General features: G+C 47.8%; 1 protein-coding gene across 1 annotated transcript; it reads right to left on the bottom strand.

Annotated features, from left to right (window-relative positions):
- Window positions 1–1,752: 1,752 nt before the first annotated feature.
- CCNB3 (cyclin B3) lies at window positions 1,753–24,591 on the bottom strand. Its single transcript, XM_077283416.1, has 12 exons — window positions 24,361–24,591; window positions 14,890–14,991; window positions 13,846–13,929; window positions 13,263–13,381; window positions 11,783–11,894; window positions 11,596–11,700; window positions 10,510–10,602; window positions 10,016–10,153; window positions 7,814–7,969; window positions 6,361–6,510; window positions 4,786–4,916; window positions 1,753–2,009 (listed from the first exon to the last, which is right to left on the bottom strand). The coding sequence occupies exons 2-12, from the start codon at window positions 14,980–14,982 to the stop codon at window positions 1,940–1,942; spliced, it is 1,251 nt and encodes a 416-aa protein (XP_077139531.1). The 5' UTR covers window positions 14,983–14,991; window positions 24,361–24,591; the 3' UTR covers window positions 1,753–1,939.
- Window positions 24,592–25,047: the final 456 nt, after the last annotated feature.

The following is a 25,047-nucleotide window of genomic DNA, read 5'->3' as shown; positions in this document are numbered from 1 at the left end:
ACCACAGATGGGGCATCCATGGTACTCAGGACAAATTGCACAACAAATTGTACAGTCTATTTTCTCCGGTTACCTTTTTGAAAATGAAAAATTTGTGTCAAAACCAACTTAATTGGAGGAAAAAAATTTTTTTTTCATTTTTACTGCTCAACATGATCAAATTCTGTGAAGCACCTGCGGGTTCAAGGTGCTCACCACACATCTATATAAGTTTTTGGAGAGGACTAGTTTCCAAAATGGGGTCACTTGTGGGGGAGATTCATTGTTTAGGCACATTAGGGCTCTGCAAACGCAACATGGCATCCGTTATCTATTCCAGCAAACTTTGTGCTCAAGAAGTCAAATGGTCATCTTTCCCTTCCGTTCACCCAAACAGTAGTTTTCCCCCACATATGGGGTATTTGTGTACTGAGTAGAAATTTTACCATAAATTATATGGTCTATTTTCTCCTATTACCCTTGAGAAAATATTAAATTTGGCACAATCAAAATTTTTGAAAAAAAATGTTAATTTTTTTCCTTCCACATTGCATTAAATCCTATGAAGCACCTGAAGGGCTAATAAACTTGAATGTGGTTCTAAGCACCTTGAGGGGTGCAGTTTTTAGAATGGTGTCACTTTTCAGTATGTTCTGTCATATAGACCCCAAAAACTCACTTCAAATGTGATGTGGTCCCTAAAAAATGGTTTTGTAAATTTTGTTGTAAAATTGAGAAATTTCTGATAAACAACTTATCTAACAAAAAAAAAAAATGTATGTTTAAATAATTGTGCCGATGTAAGAAGACATGTGGGAAATGTTAGTTAACTAATTTGTGTGACATTCCTCTATGATTTAAGGGCAAATTTTTTTTTTAAAGAGCTTGAAAATTTTCACATTTTTGCCAAAATTCCGATATTTTCCCAAATAAACGCAAACAATATTGACCAAAATTTACCACTAATATAACGTACAATGTGGCATGAAAAAAACAAAAACAATTCTCAGTATCAGTGGGATCCTTTGAAGCGTTATTACCTCAATGTGACACTGGTCAGATTTGGAAAGTTTGGCCTACTCATGAAGGTAAAAATAGGCTGGGGGTGAAATGGAATCCGACTTCTTTTTAGGCCTCATTCAGCCGTCCCTTTCACGTGTTTTTCACGGACAAGCTATAATTGGTACGTTGAGCTGGATTTTACATTTATAAGGCTCCTCACTAGCTGTGTGTCCATGTTTGGGACCTGCTCAGCCATTATTTACACTGACGTCACTGTGACACATGGCAAGGTTTTAATATTAGGTTAGAACCATCCAAATTTGGGTCACCTTGTCGCTGGTGGGATGGCTTTTAACAGAGGTTAGGACCATCCCGTTTGGGTCACCTTGTCGCTGGTGGGATGGCTGTTATATATACACCAGGGCATTTTTTTTTTTTTTAATAGCAGGGATTTGATAATTTTGCGTCTGTCTTGGGTTCTATAATGGGTACATGTCAGTGTGCTCAGTTGTCTTTTCCCCATCCTGGATCATTTATCAGAAAAAAAATAATAAAATCTCTTGTCCGATTTTGATCTAATTTGCAACATTTTCCTTTTTTGCACACAAGAAAAAATAATTTTATATATACACACACACTGATGGTAAAGATGGAAGAAAATTGGACCCAGCACATTTTTTTTTTTATCAGTCTGTATTTTTCCCCCCTCATACATCTCATGTACGTCTGAATGAGATCGTATTTAAGAGAAAGCCAAAATAACGAAGGGACTACAACACAAGCCATTCTTTAATCAATGTATTTTCACTCCACGTCTCCTTTACAAGGCGTTTATGGACAGACTGTACATGGAAAGGCTCTTCGGCAGCTGAAAATCGGAGGATTCATATTATATAAAAGTACAGATATTTACATCATATATACAGTTCTGGCGTAACACGGACCAGACAAGCAAGGACTAGCTCTGAAACGACTCTTCTAGCTTCAGCACATCTACGGGTGGGAGTTTTGCAACTTCAAAGAACACCCTGTAACAATAAGAAGAGTCAATAAAAAACTATAGATTTTAGCATGTAATCACTGAAAAGTGACAGAATATGAAATGCAGGTGTGTAGCCGTAATTTGTCAGCAGTCAGGGGCACTCATGAGCTGCTTCTTCATCAATATTTTTCCAGGGCAGATGTCCGCTCCGATGGAATAGTCAGGGCTGCTGGTGATGAGTGGCAGCTCCAGTGGTGGCGAGGTGGAAGCTCCGGTGATGGTGAGGTGGCACCGGGGTCATGGCAGGCTGTAAACTTTCTTGAAGAGATTGGTTTTCAAGATCAGTCTGAAAGTTATGAATGTGGTGGATAACCGGACATGTTGGGGCACAGAATGCTAGATAATGAGAGATACTGGGGAGAAGTCTTGGAAGCGATTGGGTGAGGAGAAAAAGGAGATCCTGGGAAGACCAGAGGTTACGAGGGAGAAGACATCAGGAGATTAATTTTGAGACATACAGAGGAGACAAATTATGGATGGCTTTGTAGGTCAGTGTTAGTAGCTTGAACTTGATACATTGGGGAATTGGGAGCCAATGAAGGGATCTTCAGATGGGAGAAGCAGAGAGACGAGAGGAGGATTAGTCAGGCAGTAGAGTTAAGGACAAAATGGAGAGGTGCGAGAGCGTTAACAGGGAGGCCACAGAGGAGATATTGCAGTAGTCGAAATGGGAGATGATGAGGGCGCTAACATTTTTGTAGACCAAAGGTTGAGGAAAGGATGGATTATGGAAATATTTTTGAGTTGGAGGCGGCAGGACCTTGGATGTGCAGTTTGAAGGACAGGGCAGAGTCGAGGGTTACTGCAAGGCAACGGACCTCCGGCAGGAGGAAAAGCATGATGTCATTTATTGCGATAGATAGATCAGGTAGGGAGGTTAGGTGAGATGAAGGAAAAATGATGAGATGGAGGATAAGGCTGATGGACACTCTGGGATTCTGGACAGCAGAGAGGAGACGTCTGGTCCAGAGTGGTAGATATGAGTGTCATCAACATTTAGGTGGTACTGGATGGAAGCCATGGGAGTTTGAGTTGTCCCAGGCCAAAAAGGTACAGATGGAGAAACGTAGGGGTCCCAGGGCAGACCCTTGAGGGATACCAAAAGAGAGAGGGCAGGATGAGGATGTAGTGTGGTAGTGGAGTTACAAAATTGGCAGTTACAAAAGTAGGAAGAGATCCAGTAGACAGCAAGGTCTGTGATACTGAGGGGAGAGAGGTTCTGTGGTAGGAGGCAGTGGTCAACTCTCTGCCCTCAGTATCACAGACCTTGCTGTCTCCTGGAGAGAGAGGATCTGTGGTAGGAGGCAGTGGTCAACTGTGTTGAAGACAGAGGATAGATCTAGAAGGAGGAGTATAGAGAATGGTCTGTTCACTTTGGTAGCAAGTCATTAATAATTTAGGTCAGGGCAGTTTTGGTGGAATGGTGGAGAAGGAAGCTGGATTGTAGGTTAAAGAGGGAGTTAGATGCAAGGTGGGAAGAAAGTTCAGCATGGACGTGCTGCTCGATGAGTTTGGAGGCAAACAGGATCAGCCATATGGGACAATGGCTGGACGTAGTGGACAGGTCAAGAGATATTTCTTCATGATAGGTGTGATGGTGGCATGCTTGAAAGCAGAAGGGAAGGTACCAGAGGTTAGCAATAGGTTGAAAAGTTGGATTAAGGCCGAGATAAGAGTGGTGTTAATGTTGGGTAGGAGGTGGGATGAGGTCAAGTGCACAAGTTGTGAAGTGCAATTTGCGATGGTGGGGAGGAAGGTTATGGGAGAGGGGCAGTGGCCTTTTATACATAGGGTTGAGGTGGATGGGCAGTTAAGACTTGGGTTGTTTGGTCAATCTTATTTTTGAAATGTGCAGTGAACTCTTCTGTAGAGAGGAGCGAGGTCGGAGGGGGCAGTGAAGAGAGTTAAAACTGTTGAATAGCAATTTGGGGTTGTGGGATAAAGAAGATACGAGGGTGGTGAAGTAGTACTGTCTAGCAGAGGTGAAGGCCGATATGAATATCTTCCCATGAGTGTGTTTTCTTCCAGCGCTACTCAGCAACCCTGGACACTTGCCGAAGCTTTTTAGTGAGGTTGTTGTGCCAGGGTTGCCTGGTGATTTGTAGTACTCTGCCATGCATGAGAGGGGCGACTCAGTCAATAGCCGATGCCAGCGTGAGGTTTCAGAAAACGGTGGCACTGTCTCGGAGCGAAGATATGGAGGACAGCGGTAGAGTCAGTGTGTGAATGTCTAGGTGTGTGAGGTTTCTGTGGTGGTGCGCTAGGTGTTGGACATGGGTTGCAGGTTAGGATTACAGGGTTGAGAAAGTGAGTACATGGTGGTCAGATAGATGAAGATCAGGTCTAATTTATGTCCGGCCATGTGGATGGCTGCAGAGTACCACTGAGTAAGACCAAAGGATGAAGCAAGGGACAGAAGCTTAGAGGCTGCTGGGTGTCAGTGGGGATGATAAGTCACTGATGATGATGGTGGGAATGTCAGCAGCGAGAAAGTGTAGAAGCCAAGTGAGGTGGTGAACAAAGGCAGTGGCCGGGCGCGGAGGTCGGTATGCGACGGCCACTTGGAGGGACAGTGGATACGGACAAAGATCACTTCTAAGGAAGGATGAATAGAGGTGGGATTGGGTTGGAAGTTAACTTATTAGAGAGGAGAAAACCCACTCCATTATGACTATTGCGAGGGTCACCATAAGACAGCGCCATGGGCAGGCTGAGTGAATACCGCAATCGGTTGGACTACAGCAGTCTTGGGATTTCTTTACCTGTGGGAGTATTTGCTCCGTACGGCCTTCAGCTTTTCATTCGGCTGGCACATAATCAGGAAGTTCAACCTTTTCACAAGAGGCAGCAGATCCAGTGCCCGATATCCGCTGTAATGCTGCAGCGTGGCCGTCTAGGGAGGACAAGGGATGGAGAAAATGGCATACAAAATATTATGTATAAATGTATCTGACCATACAAAATAGATCACTATATTAGAGACACATATAACGCAAACACCTTCACAGGCAGAGAGGTAACTTGGCGGATAGTTGTGTCCGCTCCAGTACCGGACCATAAAGGCTCAGATATTCGGCATATGAAAGCCGGCATCACCAGCTACATTTATGTTTATAAATGAAGGGCGCATTTTCAACTTTCCAGAATAGGCTGGTGAAGAGTAACACTATATCTGACTATTATAGGAGCCCACAGAGGGGAAACGCAGGCTACAGCTAGAATTTGCAATCTACTCTGAGCTGTTGGGAAGAGACCCGAGCTGTGAACTCTCCCATACACAGCCCAGCGCACAGAGAGGGAATCCTACCCCTGACTCCACAGTATATACAGAGAAGAAGAGGCAGCATGGAGGACATTACGCAGCAGTCCGGAGCTCGGGGGGGGGGGGGGGGGGTAAAAAAAAAAAAAATAAATTGTCAGAAAGCTCAGTGATCGCTATAGTGCTGCCTCTGCCCGTTTCCTCTCCCTGCTCCTCCACAGAGATCAGGAAGGCAAACGTCTTATGAGGTTTACGTTCCCTGCGAGGAGTCTGGCTGTGTCTGATTCGCAAATTCTACTGTGATATTTTAGAGCGCTGTTCAGCCATCGTCTATCTCTGACAGTGTGGATCAGAGCTCTGCCTGAGGCCTTTAACCACTGCCAATTTGGCTAAGGGATCAGACAACAAGCCCTCACAGCTCCAGCACACAACAAATTGAAACATTACAAATCTTGGAAAATGGCAGACTATGGTGACAAGCTATTTTATTTTATTTTTTTTTAACAAAATTTACACTTTTTTACCACTTAAAGAGAATATCAGCAGGTTTCTGGCATTTAATCTGAGAGGTAGACATTGAGACTCTGATTCCAGTGATGTCACACTTATTAGGCTGTGTGCTGGTAGTTTAATCAGCAGGAGATTATTACTGCTGGACTAGGTCTCATGTGCACGGCAGTCAGGCTGACTTGTGTAGCCTCGCCCCCACCACTGATTGGCGGCTCACTCATAATACATCAGTGGTGTGGGCAGGGTTATACAGAGCTCAGTATTCCGAGCACTGCTACATCTACAGCAGAGAAAACAGGGATTATACCAAAACTGTAGCAAGGAGCCCAGTAAGTGACACATCACTGGAATCAGAGTATCTGCCCCTACATTATACTGCTGTCAGATTACATAGCAAGAACTGCAGACAGATTGCTTTTCAGTAATAATAAAAGAATGCATGTTTGGCAGGTAGGGAGAACAGAGAATCAGCACAACAGGGAGCGAATTCCTTTACTAAACAATCGGTGTCTTCTGGGGAATATAAATAGTGATGGTCGTCTGAGTGTCGCCTCAGCACAGCACTCACCCATCCACCTAGATCTTTCATCTTCAGAGCGAGGAGTAAGCAGCTTGCCGCCATCTTGGACGCGCTTTCTTGTACGAATTGGTAGTCCTGCAGGGTGAGTTCACATATATATCGGGCAAGTGTGAGGGTCTCCATACTGGCGTGGGCACACTGCAAAAGACGACATGTCTAACAGCGCGAGAACCCTCCATCTTCTTACAAGCAGCAATGAAGGGTGAAAGTTAAAAAAAGGGACAACTCCACAATAAAAAGTTATTTTTATACATTTACATTAAAAATGTTGTAACAAACAACAAATGCAGCAACTATTAAATTCCTAAAAATGTTTTATCCTCAGACCTGAACCCGAACTAATACTTTTTACAATAATGTCGGGTTCACATTCTTCTATGCTTTGTTCTTTGCCCATTCTTCGTCCGTATGTTTTTACAATCCTTGTTGCATCAGTTTTGCTAATTTAAAGGCCTGATATCATCAGAAAATGACCTATTGGTCAAATCAGGCTTTTGAATTAAACATACTTTAGTATTTTGCTAATTTTTAAAAAATGTCCACAGATATCCCAATCTGTTTTAAAAATAACAAATAGAAATCTTGCAATTTTCATACTGGCAACTGAGGCTTTTTTTTTTTTTTTTTTTAAGACTAACTTCCTGTTTGAGGAAACAACACATGCACTTAGCCAGAATGATCAGACCACGACCCTGTCTTTTGTATTGAAGTATTTAATCAGTGTGTGCAAGGGTCATCGTGAAGGGAGGAGGTGAGCTGTGATATCACCTATTGCGATTGTTGGATCCTGTGCTGTCAGCTGTGTATAGAGGTGCTACCTGTCAGTGTAATCCTGCCTTTGATGATAAGAGCCTGCTGAAAACTCTGTCACACAAATACCCCATTTAAACAATTGGCTACGTTCACATTAGCATTCTGCGCCGCAGCGTTGGGCGCCGCAGCGTCGCGTCATGCGCCCCTATATTTAACATGGGGGCGCATGGACATGCGTTGCACTTGCGTTTTGCGACGCATGCGTCACTGCGGCGCACGCGTCATGGCGCAGAGGACGCAGCAAGTTGCATTTTTTGTGCGTACAAAATCAAGCAAAAAAAGGACACATGCGTGGCAAAACGCAGCGTTGTGCATGCGGTGTTCCTGCGTTGTGTCGCCGACGCTGCGGTGCACAACGCAAATGTGAACGTAGCCCTAGTCATTTTTTGATGATCCATTCCCTTTAGAGTTAAAAAAAAAAAAAAAAAAAAAGTAGGACATATTTTTATTTTGAGATGGGGTTGGGAGGTGCAATCAGTAATAAAAAATGAAAACACATGAAAAGGCACAATCAGATCGGAACATAAAAAAATAAAATCAAACGCCGATATGTTGATCCAGCTTTTCTTTTGGCTACTTCTCCGGTGATGTAGTAAACACTGACGCAGCTACTCAGAATGATAATTACCTTTCCAAAACGCCGCAGAAAGCGATAAGGGATGGGGATGTTTATGTCAAAGTTTAGCTTCTGCAAGACGTCCATCTCCATTGCAGTAAGTTCCTCTCTTTTGTACGCATCATCACAGATGTAAAGGAAATCATCCAAACATGGCGGGCAACGTTCCTGGATTAAACACAAAAAACAAACACAATAAACTTATAAGGCAGGAGGACTCAGCAACGCATGCAGTGCTCCGCGCACCAAGAAGACTGAGTCTTACAGACAACCAGGCCCGCCAGCAGAGGAATTTCTAACTTACAATGTGACAATAAAAAGTCAAAAAAGGGAGGACATTCCTCTTCAGAAGTTGGATACCGTTTTAAAATCCCTGAGCTCCCCAGGATTCTGACACTCTCTTCCATTTTTTGCTGCGCCTCTCCGTTGCAGAGATATTCACATTTGCTGTTTTCAGAGTGCAATATTTGAAATCTCTGCTTGTAGTGCGACCGTGTGTTTATGCAGTCTTCTCTGGGTGCGTGTGTCTTCTACCCTCCGTGCCAATCACCGTTCAGGAGTGTCTGAGGCTACTACATCTGCCAAGCTGTAGCTGGCAGCTTCTTAGAGGGAGTGATGAAGGCACACGTCCCCAAAGATGACTCTAGAAGAAACGTCCGGTTGCACTACAGGCAGAGATTTCACATAGTGCTCCAGAAGAAACAAATGAAAATATCTCTGCAATTTATTAAAAAAAAAAACAAAAAAAACACACAACATAATCAGGTTCCTCGCATCATGTTCTCATACACTTTATGCAGTTAATAGCACTCTGTGTCTGTACTGTTACATACTTAGGCAGTTAACTGGTTCATGCAGCTTTACATGAACACCCGAGCCTTACACTATGGCTGGTCCAAATAACTAAAGCAATTGTTACCATCCACCTCTCGTGTCTCCCCTTTTCCTCATAGTTTGTAAGCTTGCGAGCAGGGCCCTCATTCCTCCTGGTATCTGTTTTGAACTGTGATTTCTGTTATGCTGTTATGTCTATTGTCTGTACAAGTCCCCTCTATAAGTTGTAAAGCGCTGTGGAATATGTTGGCGCTATATAAATAAAAATTATTATTATTATTCAGAGGCGCAGAGCAAAACGGAAAAGAGCAGCAGAATCAGGGGATGGGGGATTCAAGGCTTCTTGTCTTGGAAACTTGCACTTTACACTGTGCTCCAAATTATTATGCAAATTGGATTTAAGTGTCATAAAGATTTAATTGTTTTGTTTTTCAAATAAACTCGTGGATGGTATTGTGTCTCAGGGCTCAATGAATCACTGAAATCAATCTTAATCACATGTGATAATTAGTTTTCCAGGTGATTCTAATTAAAGGAAAACTACTCAAAAATGATGTTCCACATTATTATGCAGGTTACAGGTTTCAAGCAATATGGGAAATAAAAAGGATCTCTCTGCTGCTGTAAAGCGTTAAATAGTGCAATGCCTTGGACAAGGTATGAAAAAAATTAGATATTTCACGAAAACTTAAGAGTGATCATCATACTCTGATGAGATTTGTGACTGAAACAGAGCACAGACAGAGTTCATGCAAATAAAGGCATAATGAGGAAGGTTTCTGCCAGACAAATTCATTGGATTAAGAGAGCAGCTGCCAAAATACCATTACAAAGCAGCAAACAGTTATTTGAAGCTGCTGGTGCGTCTGGAGTCCGTCGAACCTCAAGGTGTAGGATCCTTCACAGGCTTGCTGTGGTGCATAAACCTACTATTCGGCCACTCCTAAACAGTGTTCACAAGCAGAAACGGTTGCAGTGGGCCCAGACATACATGAAGACTAATTTTCAAACAGTCTTGTTTACTGATGAGTGTCGAGCAACCCTGGACGGTCCAGATGGATGGAGTAGTGGATGGTTGGTGGATGGCCACCATGTCCCAACAAGGCTGCATAAACTCACAAGTTCAATGGATGCAAGAATTGTGAAGGTGATATCAAAGAAGGGCTCCTATGCTAACATGTATCTTGGCCTGTTAGGATGTTTTGGCGTTAAATAGCTTTTTTGTTCAGTGAATGTGACCTCCTAATGCTGCAAATTCCACAAATGAGCATTTTCAGTTCTTTAAAACATATCAAATGTTTAGAAATACTACTGTGCATAATAATTTGGAACATATTGTATATTTGGTAATATTTATTTTAGACAAATATGAGATATTACCTCAAACTTAGAAGCAATCAGCACAGCAGTAGATCCAATCAGCTGTAGTTTCTCCCTCATGATAACTTTGACAGCCAAGTAATGGTCCACCAACTTTACTGCCAGGTAAAGGGTCTCATGATTCAGCTCAAAGTTCTCCTGAGAAGACAAGTCAACATTCATTGTCAGAGTGGCACCAATGACAAAAAACTGTCTGCAGAGGTTACATGTGCGCAGGTGGATAGGGAAAGAGGAGCCATGACCGGCGTGTGTGTTTTTTGCTGGTCTGCAGTTATTTTTAGATCATAGTAAGCCCTGGTCCTGTGGATCGGTTGAGGTCCCAGTGGTCAGGAAGTTATCCCCAACTCATGGATAGCTTGCAGACCTGAGAATAACCCTTCAAGGCCCAAACAAGTCTGGTTGTTAAGAGATTGAAAGACGAGGAATCATAAACGTAAGTGAAGAATCAGAAGTGTTTGTTGCCCCCATCGGTGTAGATGAAGGCCTGATCTCACCTGCACTTCCACCATCCAGTCTACCAGGATCGCTCGCATTTCTTTGCTTATGTCAGCCTGAGACTCCAAATAATTACAAAGCACAAATTTTTCCTACAAAAAAAAAAACAAAGAAACCACAAGGCGCCATCATGAAATATGTTGGAGGTGAAGCAATGTAGTTATGAAACACAAAGAGCCCGAGCTGCACGAGTGTGACCTGAAGAGGCGATCACTCCCAGAACCTTCACCTGGGAGACGCACCTTCGGTCTCCCGACAGAGGACATTAAGGCTGCCGTCACACGGTCAGCATTTTACATCAGTATTTGTAAGCCAAAACCAGGAGTGGGTGATAAATGCAGAAGTGATGCATATGTTTCTATTATACTTTTCCTCTAATTGTTCCACTCCTGGTTTTGGCTTACAAATACTGATGAAAATACTGACCAAATACTGCTAGTGTGACGGCAGCCTAAGGCATCTGCAGTGATAGGCGCCGATGACAAGAAGAGATTCGTGAGTGGTCGACAGGTGTCACGTGTAAATGACATGGGCATGTGCAGAAGTGCCCATGGATCATCTATCGGGACACAGTCATCGGCACTACTCACTTCCTGTCAGATAAGTGAGTGGTGCCGATGACTGTGTCCCAGTGCATGGGCACTTCTGCACATGCCCATGTCATTTATACGTGATACATTTCGACCCCGCACCAATCTCTGCAGTGGTGACATGTCATCGGCACCACTCACTTTCTGTCAAATAACCCCGTTCAGGTCACCATAGATTTAAGAAAACAGTCGGCAAGAGGCTTTTCCTCCCCATTGACAGTTGGTCAGGTGTGGAGGTCTTCTCAAGGGGGAGAGGGGAGTAAAAGGCTCCCAGTCAGCAGCTTATCAATAGCTTGGGCATATGAGATTTCCCATCTTCCTCATGGAGAGGGTGGTAGGTCGGGTAGAGTTCGGATGCTACTACCGACAATGGTCATTAGAATCAGTGGGTACTAGGCACCAGGTGCGGACGTGCTCACTGTACCACCACTGCACAAGAGGAGAAGAATTTGCATATTGATATAAATATAAACCCCCAAAAAGCTTTAGAAGTACCTCTCTCTCCCGCATGTAAGTAAAGATATCCATTGCATACTCTGCAGTGCTAAATGGGTCATCCAACGAGTCCTTATCAATGTCCTCCACATCCGGGGGTAAGAGCTGGGAACACACAGGTGTAGGGGTCAGCCGCTGCGGCGGACGAGTCACCGCTATTGGCCACACAACACACGAGGCAGCTCACCTGCTCCACACACGTCTCCTCCTTTACTGAAGGCTTATCTTCTTCATTGCTTATTGTTTTTTCTATTACCACCTCAACAGCGACATCGGAGAAGGGAGCCTTCCTCAGAGCCCTGCAGCGGAGCGGAGGAGGGATAAACGATCAATAGCGAAACATAACTGCACATTATGGAGGCAAAGAACAGCTGAAAACGTGGTGTAGAGGTCAAAGGGGGTCAAGGGCATAGCGTGGGGGCCAGGGGTGCAACGTTACTGTGGAGGTCAGGGGAGTATCGTGGCCATCAGGTCGTAATGTTGCCACCTGGGGTCAGGGGAGTAACGTGGCCCCAGGTCGTAATGTTGCCACCGGGGTCAGGGGAGTAACGTGGCCGCCTGGTCGCAATATTGTTGCCAGAGTCAGAGTACCGTGGCCATCAGGTTGTAATGTTGCCGCCGGGGTGAGGGGAGTAACGGTACCGCCAGGTTGTAATGTTGTTGTCAGGTTCAGGGAAGCAACGAGGCCGCCAGTCAGGGGATTAATATAGCTGCCAGGTCATAATGTTGCCGCCGGGGTGAGGGGAGTAACGATGCTGCCAGGTCGTAATGTTGAGGCGGGGGTCAGGGGAGTAACGTAGCCGCCAGGTCGTAATGTTGCCACCAGGGTGAGGGGAGTAACGATGCCGCCAGGTCGTAATGTTGCCGTGGGGGTCAGGGGAGTAACGTGGCCGCCTGGTCGTAATGTTGCCGCGGGGGTCTGGGGAGTAACGGTGCCGCCAGGTCGTAATGTTGCCGCGGGGTCAGGGGAGTAACGTGGCCACCAGGTCGTAATGTTGCCGCAGGGGTGAGGGGAGTAACGGTACCGCCAGGTTGTAATGTTGTTGCCAGGTTCAGGGGAGCAACGAGGCCGCCAGTCAGGAGATTCATATAGCCGCCAGGTCGTAATGTTGCCGCCAGGGTGAGGGGAGTAACAGTGCTGCCAGGTCGCAATGTTGCCGCGGGGGTCAGGGGAGTAACGGTGCCGCAAGGTCGTAATGTTGCCGCGGGGTCAGAGGAGTAACGTGGCCGCCAAGTCGTAATGTTGCTGCCAGGTGAGGGGAGTAACGTGGCAACCAGGTCATAACGTTACCGCCAGGGTTAGGGGAGCAATGAGGCCGCCAGGTCGTAATGTTGCCGCCAAGGGAGTAAAGTGCCCTCCAGGGTCTCACACACAGACGCTGGAGACAATGCATTAGAGGCTCAGTGCACATCTGCCCCCATCATGACAGGAGCCTGGGGGCTGTGCTCGTCCCACTGGATCCTATAAAGAGCTCAGGAACATGGAGGACTACATGGCAGCAGGTTTTACTAGTCCTCTAGTGATAATCTCCTGCTGATAAAACTGTGATTTTAACAAAACTACAGTAAGCAGCCCAGTAAATGGGATTGGATCCGAAACGTTCCCCTTCATGTGTATACTGGAGAGATAGCAGGTGAGGTTCTTCCTACAAATGCCCCTAACTGACCTTTTGGTGTTAATTTCATTATTTCTTAGGACGCCGTTGACTGCCGCCACATTCTTCGTTTTCTTCACAGGAGCCTTCTGTCCGTTTTTCTTCTTCAGAAGTTGCTGATTTTTATTAGCCTTAAAAAGGAAATTTTGTGAAAATTACAACATTCAATTCCTGGATCCCAAAGTTAAAGAGGTAGGCCACTACTCAGAAAACCTTTAATAAGTGATACAAGGAGTAATACACGTGCATCACTTCTGTTACATAACGAAAGCAGCGGGACAACAAACAAGGACCAGCTTTGGACTCCAGCAGTCAGTAAGAATTGCTGACAAAGGAGAAATGTACAATATTTTTCACTATTTCTTCCCCTTACTAATAAATGTATAACTATTGCCGGACCCCGCAGACCCAGGGAATTAGGGTCCCGCGTCCACACTCTTACGCATGCGCACGACTACTGCCGACAGCTGAACGCAGACTCGGGAGCAACCAATGAGAACGTAACATTGTATCTCTCCCAGTATTTCAGGAGGGTCAGAGGTTCCTCAATGTCGGGGTCATGAGGGTGTGAATAGGCAGTCCAGGGTGTACTCACATTGGTGATGTCCCCAAAAGCGGATCTCTTCTTAGCGCCACCCTGTGGGGAAGATGGGGAACGCTTCGTCTGCATACAATCCTCCTGAGCAAAATAATAAAAAATAAAGTAATAATTTACCATTGGCCCATTGTGGGAAATGTATTTGTAATCTCTGCTCTTTAATTAACTTGTAATTACACCGTAATTTATTTTTAAATCAATAGTACAAGCGAACTAGACTGATCGGTCTCAGAGAAATCTGCTTCTTTCTCCACTTATCAGCCACTTCTCCCGCCGCACTGACCATTCACTTTAAGAAACTTCCCAAATCTGTGGACAAATGGCTCTTCAGTGAGGGATCACATTACACCCTCCGCCTAGACAGTGCTATGGAGCTGGGAGCGGAGAAGAAGCTGGATGGAGAAGAGGCAGTGATCACAAAATCATATCCCAAAACTGGAAATTCCCTATAAAAGGGATTGTCCACCACTAGGACAACCCCTTCTCATTGCTCATGTTTGACCCTGTTAAAATGTTTTTTATCCTCACTTTTGGTGCCGGCGCAGTTCCAGCACTCGATTTCCTCGGACTCTTGTGTGGTTGTTTTATCATGTCCTGTGCCCAATCAGCGCTGGCTTCACTGTCTCCACTTTCGATCATAATGAACATCGACAGGAAGCCGGGGCTGCTCTCCGACCTCCTCCTGAGGAAGCCGGGGCTGCAGCTGATCTCCGACCTCCTCTTGAGGAAGTCGGGGCTGCAGCTGATCTCCGACCTCCTCTTGAGGAAGCCGGGGCTGCGGCTGCTCTCTGACCTCCTCTCGAGGAAGCTGGGGCTGATCTCCGACCTCCTCTTGATACTCAATTTGTCCAAAGGTGGAGACAGTGACGCCGGCGCTGATTTGGTGCAGGACTCACGCGAGCCAACACTGCCGGAATAGCGCCGCCACTGGGGGCGAGTATAAGTATTATTATTTATCACCACGGAACCAAACATGGGGAATGAGACAGGGTTGTCCTTAGTAGTGGACAACCCCTTTAAGTAATACATTTTGGAGGATACCTTCACAGGCTGAGCATTCTCCGCAGCAGCTGCTGGTTTTCCTTGGCGGGAGACTTTGGATAAAGTTGGCCGAGTGTGACGAAGAGGCAGCATGTTTAGGGCCTAGAAGAAAAAAACATTATTAAATTTGAGAATTTACCAAAGAAATAAAAGAAAAATGATAAAATAACCCCAGATACAGAAATTACCTTGAACCCCTTCCCGACCCATGACGCCACGTAGGCGTCATGAAAGTCGGTGCCAATACCGTAGGTGGAATGATCGCGTCCCTGCAGATCGGGTGAAAGGGTTAACTCCAATTTCACCCGATCTGCAGGGACAGGGGGAGTGGTACTTCAGCCCAGGGGGTGTGGCTTCACACACCCCCCCCCCCGTGGCTACGATCGCTCCGATTGGCTGTTGAAAGTGCAACAGCCAATCAGAGCAATTTGTAATATTTCACCTATGAAAGTGGTGAAATATTACAATCCAGCCATGGCCGATGCTGCAATATCATCGGCCATGGCTGGAAACACTGGTCTGCCCCCCCCACCGCCACCGATCTCCTCCCCGGTCCTCCGTTCAGCCCCGTACTCCCCTCCGTCCGCCTGTCAGCTCCTCCGTCCTCCTGTCCGCTCCCTCCGTGCTCCGATCCACCCCCCCCTGTGCTCCGATCCACCCCCCCTGTGCTCCCCCCCCCCTCATACTTACCAAGCCTCCCGGTGTCCGTCCGTCTCCTCCATGGGCGCCGCCATCTTCCAAAATGCCGGCCGGCAGATTCCTTCAATGTACATTTTGATCACTGTGATAAAGCCTATCACAGTGGTCAAAATATAAAAAATAGTAAATGAACCCCCCCTTTATCACCCCCATAGGTAGGGACAATAATAAAATAAAGAAAATATATATATATTTTTTTTTCCACTAGGGTTAGGGTTAGGGTTAGAGCTAGGGTTAGGCCGGTTTCACACTTGCGTATGGAGCAGCTGCGGACTTCCTCCGTGAAGCCCCGCCCTCCGCCGCTAGCTCCACCTACTTCTGCATGCGGCCGGCATGCGGCCTGTGTACCTATATTTAACATTAGGTACGCAGGTCGTGCCGCTGTATGCGGAGGCTGCCGCATGCGGCGTTTTGACGCTGCAGCTACCAGCGTAGGACGCAGCCTGTAGCATTTTTTTTTATCTGCAGCGTCAAAACGCCGCATGCGGCACCATCCGCATACTGCGGCAGGACCTGCGTACCTAATGTTAAATATAGGTACACAGGCCGCATGCAGAAGTAGGCGGAGCTAGCGGCGGAGGTGTGGCGGGGGTGGGGCTTCACGGAGGAAGTCCGCAGCCCGCCGCAGATCAGGTAAACGCTAGTGTGAAAGTAGCCTTAGAACTACGGTTAGGGTTAGAACTAGGGTTAGGGTATGGCTATGGCTATGCACACGTATTCTGGTCCTCTGCGGATTTTTCCGCAGCGGATTTTATAAATCTTACTTATCGGACTTATCGCGGATTCAACGTGGTATTTCTGCGGTTTTTCTGCAGATTTCACTGCGGTTTTACAACTGCGGTTTTCTATTGGAACAGTTGTAAAACCGCTGCGGAATCCGCAGCATGTGCACAGCGTTTTTTGTTTCCCATAGGTTTACATTGAACTATAAACTCATGGGAAACTGCTGCGGACCCGCAGCTGCGGAAACGCTGCGGATTCGCAGCGTGTGCATATAGCCTTAGAATTAGGCTATGTGCATGCGGTGCGGATTTGGCTGCGGATCTGCAGCGGATTGGCCGCTGCGGATTCATATCAGTTTTCCAACAGGTTTACAGTTCCATGTAAGCCTATAGAAAACCAAATCCGCTGTGCCCATGGTGCGGAAAATACCGCGCGGAAACGCTGTGTTGTATTTTCCGCAGCATGTCAATTCTTTGTGCGGATTTCGCAGCGTTTTACACCTGTTCCTCAATAAGAATCCGCAGGTGAAATCCGCACAAAAACCACTGGAAATCCGTGGTAAATCTGCAGGTAAAAATCAGTGCCTTTTACCTGCGGATTTTTCAAAAATGGTGCGGAAAAATCTCACACGAATCCGCAACGTGGGCACATAGCCTTAGGGTTGGAATTAGAGTTAGGGTTGGAATTAGGGCTAGGGTTGGAAATAGGGTTAAGATTAGGCTTGTGGTTAGGGCTAAGGTTAGGGGTGTGTTGGGGTTAGGGTTGTGTTGGGGTTAGGGTTGTGTTGGGGTTAGGGTTGTGTTGGGGTTAGGGTTGTGTTGGGGTTAGGGTTGTGTTGGGGTTAGGGTTGTGTTGGGGTTAGGGTTGTGTTGGGGTTAGGGTTGTGTTGGGGTTAGGGTTGTGTTGGGGTTAGGGTTGTGTTGGGGTTAGGGTTGTGTTGGGGTTAGGGTTGTGTTGGGGTTAGGGTTGTGTTGGGGTTAGGGTTGTGTTGGGGTTAGGGTTGTGTTGGGGCTAGGGTTGTGTTGGGGCTAGGGTTGTGTTGGGGCTAGGGTTGTGTTGGGGCTAGGGTTGTGTTGGGGCTAGGGTTGTGTTGGGGCTAGGGTTGTGTTGGGGTTAGGGTTGTGTTGGGGTTAGGGTTGGAGTTAGAATTGAGGGGTTTCCACTGTTTAGGCACATCAGGGGTCTCCAAACGCAACATGGCTCCACCATTGATTCCAGCCAATCTTGCGTTCAAAAACTCAAACGGTGCTCCCTCCCTTCCGAGCCTCGATGTGCGCCCAAACAGTGGTTTACCCCCACATATGGGGTACCAGCATACTCGGGACAAACTGGACAACAACTATTGGGGTCCAATTTCATCTGTTACCCTTGTGAAAATAAAAAAATTGCTTGCTAAAACAACATTTTTGAGGAAAGAAAAATGATTTTTTATTTTCACGGCTCTGCGTTGTAACCTTCTGTGAAGCACTTGGGGGTTTAAAGTGCTCACCACATATCTAGATAAGATCCTTTGGGGGTCTAGTTTCCAAAATAGGGTCAACTGTGGGGGGTTTCTACTGTTTAGGTACATCAGGGGCTCTGCAAATGCAACGTGACGCCCGCAGACCATTCCATCAAAGTCTGCATTTCAAAATGTCACTACTTCACTTCCGAGCCCCGACGTGTGCCCAAACAGTGGTTTACCCCCACATATGGGGTATCACCGTACTCAGGACAAACTGGGCAACAACTGTTGGGGTCCAGTTTCTCCTGTTACCCTTGTGAAAATAAAAAAATGCTTGCTAAAACATCATTTTTGAGGAAAGAAAAATTATTTTTTATTTTCACGGCTCTGCGTTGTAAACTTCTGTGAAGCACTTGGGGGTTCAAAGTGCTCACCACATATCTAGATAAGTTCCTTGGGGGGGGTCTAGTTTCCAAAATGGGGTCACTTGTTGAGGAGCTCCAATGTTTAGGCACACAGGTGCTCTCCAAATGCGACATGGTGTCCGCTAATGATTGGAGCTAAGTTTCCATTCAAAAAGCCAAATAGCGTGCCTTCCCTTCCGAGCACTGCCGTGCGCCCAAGCAGTGGTTTACCCCCACATATGGGGTATCAGCGTACTCAGGAGAAACTGGACAACAACTTTTGGGGTCAAATTTCTCCTGTTACCCTTGGGAAAATAAAAAATTGCGGGCTAAAAAATCATTTTTGAGAAAAGAAAAATTATTTTTTATTTTCACGGCTCTGCGTTATAAACTTCTGTGAAGTACCTGGGGGTTTAAAGTGCTCACTATGAATCTAGGTAAGTTCCTTGGGGGGGGGGGGGGTCTAGTTTCCAAAATGGGGTCACTTGTGGGGGAGATCCAATGTTTAGGCACACAGGGGCTCTCCAAATGCGACATGGTGTCCGCTAATGATTGGAGCTAATTTTCTATTCAAAAAGTCAAATGGCGCGCCTTCCCTTCCGAGCCTTGCCGTGCGCCCAAACAGTGGTTTACCCCCACATATGAGGTATCGGCGTACTCAGGAGAAATTGCCCAACAAATTTTATGATCCATTTTATCCTGTTGCCCATGTGAAAATGAAAAAGTTGAGGCTAAAAGAAATTTTTTTGTGAAAAAAAAAGTACTTTTTCATTTTTACGGATCAATTTGTGAAGCACCTGAGGGTTTAAAGTGCTCACTATGCATCTAGATAAGTTCCTTGGGGGGTCTAGTTTCCAAAATGGGGTCACTTGTGGGGGAGCTCCAATGTTTAGACACACGGGGGCTCTCCAAACGCGACATGGTGTCTGCTAAAGATTGGAGCCAATTTTTCATTCAAAAAGTGAAATGGCGCTCCTTCCCTTCCGAGCCCTGCCGTGCCCCCAAACAGTGGTTTACCCCCACATATGAGGTATCAGCGAAATTGCGCAACAACTTTCGTGGTCCAGTTTCTCCTCTTACCCTTGGGAAAATAAAAAAATTGTTGCTAAAAGATCATTTTTGTAACTAAAAAGTTAAATGTTCATTTTTTCCTTCCATGTTGCTTCTGCTGCTGTGAAGCACCTGAAGGGTTAATAAACTTCTTGAATGTGGTTTTGAGCACCTTGAGGGGTGCAGTTTTTAGAATGGTGTCACTTTTGGGTATTTTCAGCCATATAGAACCCTCAAACTGACTTCAAATGTGAGGTGGTCCCTAAAAAAATGGTTTTGTAAATTTTGTTGTAAAAATGAGAAATCACTGGTCAAATTTTAACCCTTATAACTTCCTAGCAAAAAAAAAATTTGTTTCCAAAATTGTGCTGATGTAAAGTAGACATGTGGGAAATGTTATTTATTAACTATTTTGTGTCACATAACTCTCTGGTTTAACAGAATAAAAATTCAAAATGTGAAAATTGCAAAATTTTCAAAATTTTCACCAAATTTCCGTTTTTTTTTCACAAATAAACTCAGAAATTATCGACCTAAATTTACCACTAACACGAAGCCCAACATGTCACGAAAAAACAATCTCAGAACCGCTAGGATCCATTGAAGTGTTCCTGAGTTATTACCTCATAAAGGGACACTGGTCAGAATTGCAAAAAACGGCAAGCTTATTAAGGCCAAAATAGGCTGGGTCATGAAGGGGTTAATAGTTTAAAGTTATTTTAAAATAAAATACGGTGATTTAAATCCAACCATGGAGGGGAAAAAAATAAAGTCTGCAGCAGTACAGTGCCCACGGTTTAGGAGTGGTGCCAGGGATAAGTCATGCGACTGTGGAGGCCACTGATTGAACCAGGACCGCTGCGTCTGCACTGGATTACTGGCAGAGAATATAAAGCCACTGATTTTCTGGCTGAATAAACCCGCTGTAATGAAGGTTTTTTCTCTGTATTTATGGAATACAAAGACAAGGTCCCAAGTGCATTTGAGTCCAGACGGCAGCGGTCCTGGATCTGTCCTGTGCAATGCATCCGCGAACTGATCGCAAAGAGACTGAGCCAACAGCGAAGAAGCGTCCGGACATATAGGTATGTATGTATGTATGTATGTATGTATGTATGTATGTATGTATATATATATATAATATATATATATATATAATATATATATATATATATATATATATATATATATATATATATATATATATATATATATATATATATATATATATATATATATATATATATCACTTACTATTCTATACACAGATTCGAGAGATCTGGAATTAATAGATTCTAGACGGGGGATCATCGGGCCCAATTCCTGGAGAAATTTCACATGCCGTGTAATGGAATCATAGTATTACCGGCAAACTCTTAGAGGGTCTGCCAGAGGGAAAGCTCTGACCAGTGGGGTCTCATACTATGCTACTAACCATACACACTGCACTGGGAAGGGACCATCGGTGAGACAATTCTGGGTCCCCATACAGGTTTTGTTGGTCCATGAGATCCCTTCAGTAAAGAGACGACCGATCACACACTAAAAAGATTGAATTAAATACCCTGTAACACTCCCTGAGGCCCCCTGATTCTGCCGCTCTCTTTCGTTTTGTGCTGCGTCGCTCCATTGCAGAGATATTCACATTTGTTTCTTCAGGAGCAGTATGTGAAATCTCTGCTTGTAGACAACTAGGCGTTACTTTGGAGTACAGTTGCACTAGAAGCAGAGATCTCACATACTGCTCCAGAATATACAAATGTCAATATCTTGGAAAGAAAAATTGCCTAGTGGGCAGATTTCTACAAACCTCCTCCACTTTGCTGGAACTTTAAGACGCTGCATTTTTAGGGACGTGAAAATAGACAACGTGAAAACTCCTGGTGGGAACGGAGCTTTACTCTCCACGATTTCCTGGCAGTGGGACGCAGGAGCCTGTGCCGCCCTATGTGCACTGTGGGAACATGACAGCGCGGCGGCCGGCGACAGTGCAGATACCAATGGGCGCAGGGTTGGGGGGAGCTTTCGGCATCTTGGACATTAAACAGAAACGTTAAAGCCCTCATACACATTACTGTCATCAGGTGACCCGCTGATATCGCCGGGCTCGGCACGTGTATGGGGGTCCCGGACAGATGATGTTGGGGGAGAGAAGGACCCAGCCGGTCAGATTGTGGATGGCAGACCCCTCTGTTCTCCCTGCAGAGAGAAGAGTAGAGTTCCTGTGTGCGGGAGACGCTCAGCTGACAGCGAGCCATTGTGTGCGGGGGGGCTCATGGGGACAATCCCCGGGGCAGCAGAGCGCTGCAGAGGAGAGTGCTGAGTGCAGAGAAGGTCCAGAGCAGAAAGTCACATGATGCAGCGGGTGCACGGATCACATCTCATCCACCACACCGCTGCAGCCTGTCCACCACACCGCTGCAGCCTGTCCACCACACCGCTGCAGCCTGTCCACCACACTGCTAATCCCCTTTCCACAGATTTTAACCCCTTGCAGTGCACATGGTGTAACGTGTCGTGGAGAATCCACAGTACATGGACAGTAGTCTGGGCCCCCAAAGTGGCAGATACGGCGCTGTTCACACACGTACAATGGTCTCCGCTGAGCAATATTTTGTGGTTTCTGTAGGAATCCATGAAAACAGCACAACAGAGCCGATCACTGTACAGGAAGCCGGAGGCACTGCGCCCACCCTACGGGACGCCAGAGAGGCACTGCGCCCACCCTACGGGACGCCAGAGAGGCACTGCGCCCACCCTACGGGACGGACGCCAGAGAGGCACTGCGCCCAGCCTACGGGACGCCAGAGAGGCACTGCGCCCAGCCTACGGGACGCCAGAGAGGCACTGCGCCCACCCTACGGGACGCCAGAGAGGCACTGCGCCCACCATACGGGACGCCAGAGAGGCACTGCGCCCACCATACGGGACGTCAGAGAGGCACTGCGCCCACCATACTGGACGCCAGAGAGGCACTGCGCCCACCATACTGGACGCCAGAGAGGCACTGCGCCCACCATACTGGACGCCAGAGAGGCACTGCGCCCACCCAACGGGACGCCAGAGGCACTGCGCCCACCATACAGGACGCCAGAGAGGCACTGCGCCAACCATACGGGACGCCAGAGAGGCACTGCGCCCACCAAACGGGACGCCAGAGAGGCACTGCGCCCACCATACGGGACGCCAGAGAGGCACTGCGCCCACCATACGGGACGCCAGAGAGGCACTGCGCCCACCATACGGGACGCCAGAGAGGCACTGCGCCCACCCAACGGGACGCCAGAGGCACTGCGCCCACCATACGGGACGCCAGAGAGGCACTGCGCCAACCATACGGGACGCCAGAGAGGCACTGCGCCCACCAAACGGGACGCCAGAGGCACTGCGCCCACCATACGGGACGCCAGAGAGGCACTGCGCCCACCCTACGGGACGCCAGAGAGGCACTGCGCCCACCCAACAGGACGCCAGAGAGGCACTGCGCCCACCCAACGGGACGCCAGAGAGGCACTGCGCCCACCATACGGGACGCCAGAGAGGCACTGCGCCCACCCAATTTGACGCCAGAGAGGCACTGCGCCCACCCTACGGGACGCCAGAGAGGCACTGCGCCCACCCAATTTGACGCCAGAGAGGCACTGCGCCCACCCTACGGGATGCCAGAGAGGCACTGCGCCAACCATACGGGACGCCAGAAAGGCACTGCGCCCACCCTACGGCAGATTGCGGCTTTATCAGATGTACATACACCACAGTCTGCAGCATCCGGGAGACAAATATCTTCACAAAGGAGAACTACAGAGCCCAGAAACAGCGCTGTGTACCCCCACCATCCGCACCAACACCCTCAGTAACCCTTGCGGACCCCTTTCATCTGAACCCCCCTCCTCTTTCTGTACCCCCAGACAGAGCCCCGGACACACATCAGAGTTCACCTGCGCTGAGCGCTATGGAGCTGGGACAATGCTGTGCAGTCCCACGCAAGGACGCACGAGCTCCGCAGTCCCACGTCAGGACCCGCACGAGCTCCGCAGTCCCACGTAAGGACCCGCACGAGCTCTGCAGTCCCACGTAAGGACCCGTACGAGCTCCGCAGTCCCACGTAAGGACCCGCACGAGCTCCGCAGTCCCACGTAAGGACCCGCACACGAGCTCCGCAGTCCCACGTAAGGACGCACACGAGCTCCGCAGTCCCACGTAAGGACGCACACGAGCTAGACAGTCCCACGTAAGGACGCACACGAGCTAGACAGTCCCACGTAAGGACGCACACGAGCTCCGCAGTCCCACGTAAGGACGCATACGAGCTCCGCAGTCCCACGTAAAGACGCACACGAGCTCCGCAATCCCACGTAAGGACGCACACGAGCTCCGCAGTCCCACGTAAGGACGCACACGAGCTCCGCAGTCCCACGTAAGGAGCTCCGCAGTCCCACGTAAGGACGCACACTAGCTCCGCAGTCCCACGTAAGGACGCACACGAGCTCCGTAGTCCCACGTAAGGACGCACACGAGCTTATCAGTCCCACGTAAGGACAACACACGAGCTTCGCAGTCCCACGTAAGGACGCACACGAGCGTCGCAGTCCCACGTAAGGACGCACACGAGCTCTGCAGTCCCATGTAAGGACGCACACGAGCTCTGCAGTCCCACGTAAGGACGCACACGAGCTCCGCAGTCCCAGGTAAGGACCCACACGAGCTCTGCAGTCCCATGTAAGGACGCACACGAGCTCCGCAGTCCCAGGTAAGGACCCACACGAGCTCTGCAGTCCCACGTAAGGACGCACACGAGCTCCGCAGTCCCACGTAAGGACGCACACGAGCTCTGCAGTCCCATGTAAGGACGCACACGAGCTCCGCAGTCCCACGTAAGGATGCACACGAGCTCCGCAGTCCCAGGTAAGGACCCACACAAGCTCTGCAGTCCCATGTAAGGACGCACACGAGCTCCGCAGTCCCACGTAAGGACGCACACGAGCTCCGCAGTCCCACGTAAGGACGCACACGAGCTCCGCAGTCCCAGGTAAGGACCCACACGAGCTCTGCAGTCCCATGTAAGGACGCACACGAGCTCCGCAGTCCCACGTAAGGACGCACACGAGCTCCGCAGTCCCAGGTAAGGACCCACACGAGCTCCGCTCCTACCTCCTCCGTCCGCCGATGCTCACGTCCTTGTCAGTGCAGGTTCCCGTGTCCAGCTCGTGCACTGTGCGCCCCTACACACCGATCTCCGCTCAGCACTGGCTCCACCGCCCCCGATCAGCCGCAGTCTCCCCCCACAAGCCGCGGATAATACAGCCCATAGATACACACACACGTTTGAATCTCGCGGACACGCCCACTTTCAATTCCCATTGGCTTTCGCTCTGCCAATGAAATTGCTGCGTGCAACTATTGCCATAGCGACGGAGAGCTTTCAGAAATTTGAAAGTAGGAGCCAATCAGAGGGGGCAGGCGGTGACATTCCAGGAAAAGGGGGCGTGACATCAAGAAATATGAACTACGTGGGCGTGGTTAATAGTTTAAATGGCCGTACGTAAACCGAAAAGGGAGGAGCTGTGACGCCGAGAAAGCAGCAGTGCGCTTTACGGTAGTAGCGAGAGAAACCGCTAGGCTGCAGAATGGTGGCGGCTAGAGGGGAGCTGACCCCCCCCCCGGTGCGGACCCTGCCCCCGCTCGGCTCCTTGCTTTTTGCACTATCCAGTCTTACACAGCGCTCTGTGATAGAATTAGGCTAGTTTCACACTAGCGTTAACTGCATTACGTCGCAAATCCGTTTTTTGCCGAAAAAACGGATGCGTCAAAAAAAGTGAAAAACGTATGCAACGCATA

Source organism: Ranitomeya variabilis, chromosome 2 (assembly GCF_051348905.1).
Source record: "Ranitomeya variabilis isolate aRanVar5 chromosome 2, aRanVar5.hap1, whole genome shotgun sequence".
Taxonomy (NCBI): domain Eukaryota; kingdom Metazoa; phylum Chordata; class Amphibia; order Anura; family Dendrobatidae; genus Ranitomeya; species Ranitomeya variabilis.
This window is presented reverse-complemented; position numbering and strand designations above follow the sequence as displayed.